Source organism: Panicum virgatum, chromosome 1K, assembly GCF_016808335.1.
Source record: "Panicum virgatum strain AP13 chromosome 1K, P.virgatum_v5, whole genome shotgun sequence".
NCBI lineage: Eukaryota > Viridiplantae > Streptophyta > Magnoliopsida > Poales > Poaceae > Panicum > Panicum virgatum.
Genome location: NC_053136.1, coordinates 51,273,547 through 51,278,593, shown reverse-complemented (window position 1 = coordinate 51,278,593; position 5,047 = coordinate 51,273,547). Strand labels below are relative to the sequence as shown.

Sequence of the window (5,047 nt, the reverse complement as noted above, 5' to 3'; positions counted from 1 at the left end):
AAGTGGATCAAGTGGCCGCCTGGACACAAACCGTCCATTGCCATTTCTGATTTCTCTATTCCTCGTGTTCGGCTGAGAACGCACGCACAGGCACAGCTGCGGCAGGGTGGTTTAAGAACGCGAATCGCGTGATTAGGAAAGAAGAGGGTGGTTAGCGGAAGCTTTGCGAGCAATTAGCGGCGGACAGGTCGACGAGCTCGGATCATACGGAATGGCGTCACCGATGGGTGTGGGACGCTGCGTTTGACTAGCTACAGGTTGGGGAATGGCGTTTGCTTGATTTGATCCGGCGGCGAGCGAGCATTTCTGAACTGTAGCCACAGTATGGTAGGGTTACTGTTACTGTGCAGCTCAGAAGCTAGCGATCGTAGTGTAGTTTCATCCGTGCAGCATTTCTTCTTTTTTCGTCGCGGGCGGTGGTCAGATTTCTCGTGATGTGTCCTGTCTGGCCGTTTAGCTTTACCCTTGCCATCGGCCTGAACATGGAGTCAACATGCCCGAGCAAACGATTAGACAGCATGGTTTAGATTGAAGTTTCTAATAGTTTGTACGAAGAAATTAATTTGCAACTGGTTCCCTTTTTTTTTGTGTGTTTGTTTTTTTATTGCCTGTTGACACAGTCTTGCAACTTGCAAGAAAGAAGAAGATTGGGCACACAATGACATCTGCTACATCATGGGTTGGGCTGCTAGCCAGGCGTGACTCTATGGGCTGAATTGCTTGGGCTTCAAGATCGGCTCGTGTTGTTGGTCCAGTTTTTCTTGGTGCAGCAATTCATCCCGCCCGCACAATATGAGCGGGCCGCAACGCGATCTGGGCTTGCCACGGCCTACGGCGAGTGCGCCGGTGCTCCGCGGTGGTGCGAGACCGAGAGCCGAGAGCGGAGAAGAGCCTCGTCGCCAGAAGCGAAGCGAAGAGAAACCCAAGCAATCCGCCCTCATCCCCACTCGCCACGATGCTCGCGACCGCCTCGCCGGGCCTCCACGCCGCCGCGCGCCGCCTCACGCCGCCGGCGCAGGCCCGCTGCGTCGTACGCCTCCCGCGGCGGCGCGCGGGACGTCCCGCATCGCTGCGCGCGACGGCGTCGGCGGCCGCGGCGGAGGCAGCCCCGCCCGCGAAGGAGGGGGCGGAGGAGCTGGGGTTCCAGGAGATGACGTCTGGGACGCGGCGGCGGTACTACATGCTCGGGGGCAAGGGCGGGGTCGGGAAGACGAGCTGCGCGGCGTCGCTGGCGGTGCGCTTCGCCAACAACGGCCACCCGACCCTCGTCGTCTCCACCGACCCGGCGCACTCGCTGAGCGACTCCTTCGCGCAGGTTGCTCACCCCGCCGAACAACTCTGCTTTGGGATGTGCTTGTTTCTCTAGTTTATTGTTCTTAGAACTGCTTCGTTTCACTTCCTCGACGTTTCAGGATTTGAGTGGCGGGACGCTCGTGCAGGTAGAGGGCCCTGATGCGCCCCTGTTTGCGCTCGAGGTTGGTAACATCAGAATCTGAACCGTGACAAGAAGCTTTCAAACACGCAGACAACAGAGTGGTAGTGCAATAGCTAGTGGTTTGGTTTCGAATTTCGATGATATAAGCATTCATAGAAACTGGTTTCCAGCAGCTTTAATCTGTGCAAGATGAAATTACGTAGACAATTAGTCACATTATTGGTTTCTCCTGCACAAGTTGCACATTATTGCTTTTTATGAAGGGAACATATCTAGTGCAAACCAAAGACTTCGTGCAAACCCGTGCAAACCTACTAAACAAAGTTTCAAAAAATTCTGAAAAAAATCATGAATATGCTTCTAAGATTACATCATCTATATATAAAATTTCATGGTCAAATTCGTCTTACTCTAGAAGTTACAAAAAAGACAAATTTGAGATGCATTTGAACCATTATTGTTGTCAGAAAATTTGTCTTTTTTGTAACTTCTAGAGTAAGACGAATTTGACCATGAAATTTTATATATAGATGAGGTAAGCTGAGAAGCACATTCATGATTTTTTTCAGAATTTTTTGAAACTTTGTTTAGTAGGTTTGCACGGGTTTGCACGAGGTCCTTAGTTTGCACTAGATACGTTGCCAATAAAAATGGTAACAGAAAGGCCAATGCAACTATTTGATGTGTAACTTTTTGATAATATTGAACCGTTAAATCACAATATGTTTACAGATCGCAAGTGTTAATGTTCTATGGTACGATAGGCAGTGAAGGCTTCACTAACAATATATGGCTTACTCTTGATTGATGTGGAGAGTTCTTAAGTGTGGTATGCTGGGAATTCTGATGCAGATATATCCTGCGAGCTATTAAATCTGACAATTTCTTTCAAAAAAAAAAATCTGACGATATGTTAAGATATCACAAGGGCTAATGTTCTATGGTATGATAGGCATTGAAGGCTGGACTAACAACATATGACATACTCTTTGACTGGCTCTTTGACTGGCGTGGATAGTTCTTAAGTGTGGCATCAATGGACTTCCAATGCAGATAAATCCTGAGAAGGCTCGAGAAGAGTTTCGGGCAGCAAGTCAAAATAATGGAGGAACTGGGGTTAAGGATTTCATGGACAGCATGGGTCTCGGGGTGCTTGTTGAGCAGGTGAATGGTCATATTTCTGTGTTCTTATGCTTCAGAGCTGTGACGTCCTACCATCTTGTTCAGTCATATTGGTTCTGATGTTAGTGAGTAGCATGCATCTATCTGTCCGAGTTCATTTCTGTAATTGGCTAACAGTGATCTTATTCAGTACAGCTTGGAGAGTTAAAATTGGGGGAGCTGTTGGACACACCACCACCAGGATTGGATGAAGCAATAGCAATTTCAAAGGTAAGAACATGTTTTTTGTGCTTACAGTGTCCCTACTTATTCTTCCATTTGTAGTTTCTGACTTGCTGCTGTCATGCCATTCAGGTTATGCAATTTCTTGAAGCACAGGAGTACAGCATGTTTAGCCGCATTGTATTTGATACTGCCCCAACGGTAATTATCATATATCATGTTGTATCCAGAGTTGACTCGAGATACCCAATTGCTCTGTCATCTGTTATTTGCTTTCCTTGTTGACAGGGGCATACACTTCGGTTACTATCATTGCCAGACTTCCTGGATGCATCCATTGGGAAGATCCTGAAGGTATTATTAGCTTCTTTATTTTAAGCTATCATGCTAAGATTATGATCCTCACTATATACTGATTGCTGGATGAAGAACAGTTGATTTTGTATTGCCTTTTCTTGTTTTGCTTTGATGGCAATACAGTTCAATAGTGATTGCATCTTCTGCTGTTATGGCACTATCTATTTGTAGCTCTGTTACCTCATTCACTTTGTGAAATTGTGAAGTTGTCAACTGCTTGATATGACCAGAGAATTTTTCGTAGACAACTACAAGTGTCTCTGCAACTCAACTACAATTTTTTGTGAAGCCATTCTCTGGAACTCTTTCTGAGAGCTATATATGTCAGATTTGTGGTGTTTTACAACTTGAAATGACATTTGTATCATGGTGCTTTTTCCCCAGCTGAGGAGCAAGATTGCTTCTGCCACATCAGCTATTAAATCAGTATTTGGACAAGAGGTTCAACAGCAGGATGCAGTAAGTGTTCAGCCCAGTTCCTATGGAATAGCATATTGCTTCTTCATGGGTGTTTCAAACCTTTAACTCATATTGCTACTACTAAAGGCCAACAAATTGGAGCAACTGAGAGAAAGGATGGTAAAAGTGCGAGAGCTTTTTCGTGACACAGAATCAACAGAGTTTATAATTGTGACAATCCCAACGGTAACAATTGTTCACTTAATTCTGCAGCCCCCTTGCATATGTTTATGTTTTTTATACCATTCCCTTTTCATTTGGTGTGGCACTTCTCAGGTGATGGCAATTAGTGAGTCATCAAGGTTGCATTCTTCGTTACAAAAGGAAAGTGTGCCTGTAAGGAGACTCATCGTGAACCAAGTTCTACCACCTTCAACGTCAGACTGTAAATTTTGTGCTATAAAACGAAAGGTGCTGGAGAACAGTTTAGATTTCTGCTAGTTACTGGTTCTTCTAGAAACTACCAACCTGCATGGACATTCATGTGTAATGTGTTTTCTTTCACGCAGGATCAAACACGTGCCCTGGACATGATAAGGAATGATCCAGAGTTGATGGGGTTGAACATTATCCAAGCACCACTTGTGGACATGGAGATCAGAGGTGTTCCAGCTCTCAAGTTTTTGGGTGATATAGTGTGGAAGTAACTTATCGAGGAAAGTAAATCACTTGACGGTGCTTAATAGCTCGATTTAACTGTTAGCCCGTCGAGAGCTGCTGCCCAAATGCCCAATCGAACTGTTTCCAAAGTGTGAGCACGCTAGCTATCAGCTTGTGCAGTTCTTTACAGTTAGGATGCTGGTAGCATATGCCCATGGCCTAAATCTGAGCAAGTGGCCTTGAATTGGAGGGGTTTGCTGCACTAGCGTGTGGTGACATTAACATTTAGCATTGAGTCTGGATTGGATTCATCTCCAGAATCCAGATTATGACAATCGAGACGAGATAAGTAGCGTTTTATTATTCCATAGAGGCTCAGATAACGATGTATGGCCTTCTTGCTGCATGATTGTAAAAACTTTGTTTCTCTATATGGAACTTTGTAAATTTTGTACAAGAAACGGCGCATGTGGCCTTCTGGCTGCGTGACTGGGTAAAAACTTTTTTCTTTCTCTATATGGACCCTGCAAATTTTGTACAAGAAATGAGTCTTCTCCCTCCTTTTTCTTGTGCACTTGTGGACTTGCGCACTTGTTTAGGATCACTTGTTAGCCGGACGGCCGGGTCATCGTTGAGCAAAGCTTTTCTTTGGCACGGTAATTCTGGCTGCAACGACAGGCCTATCAGCGGGTCTTGATTCGCGCAGCATGCATCCGCGCGCCGCCGTTCCTCGTGCAAGCCGCCGATCAGGAAGCCACAGCGAGCTCTGCAACTGCAAGCGAAAAGCATTTCTGCCGGCCGGTTCCGGCAGCACTGCTATTGGTCTACGGAGTACTTGAGATGTCCGAGCTT

General features: G+C 45.9%; 1 protein-coding gene across 1 annotated transcript; it reads left to right on the top strand.

Annotated features, from left to right (window-relative positions):
* Positions 1 to 901: 901 nt before the first annotated feature.
* Positions 902 to 4,755, top strand: LOC120641615 (ATPase GET3B-like). Its single transcript, XM_039917806.1, has 10 exons — positions 902 to 1,315; positions 1,413 to 1,475; positions 2,489 to 2,599; positions 2,753 to 2,827; positions 2,912 to 2,980; positions 3,068 to 3,133; positions 3,521 to 3,595; positions 3,683 to 3,781; positions 3,872 to 4,006; positions 4,105 to 4,755. The coding sequence occupies exons 1-10, from the start codon at positions 956 to 958 to the stop codon at positions 4,240 to 4,242; spliced, it is 1,191 nt and encodes a 396-aa protein (XP_039773740.1). The 5' UTR covers positions 902 to 955; the 3' UTR covers positions 4,243 to 4,755.
* The last annotated feature ends 292 nt before the right edge of the window (positions 4,756 to 5,047 follow it).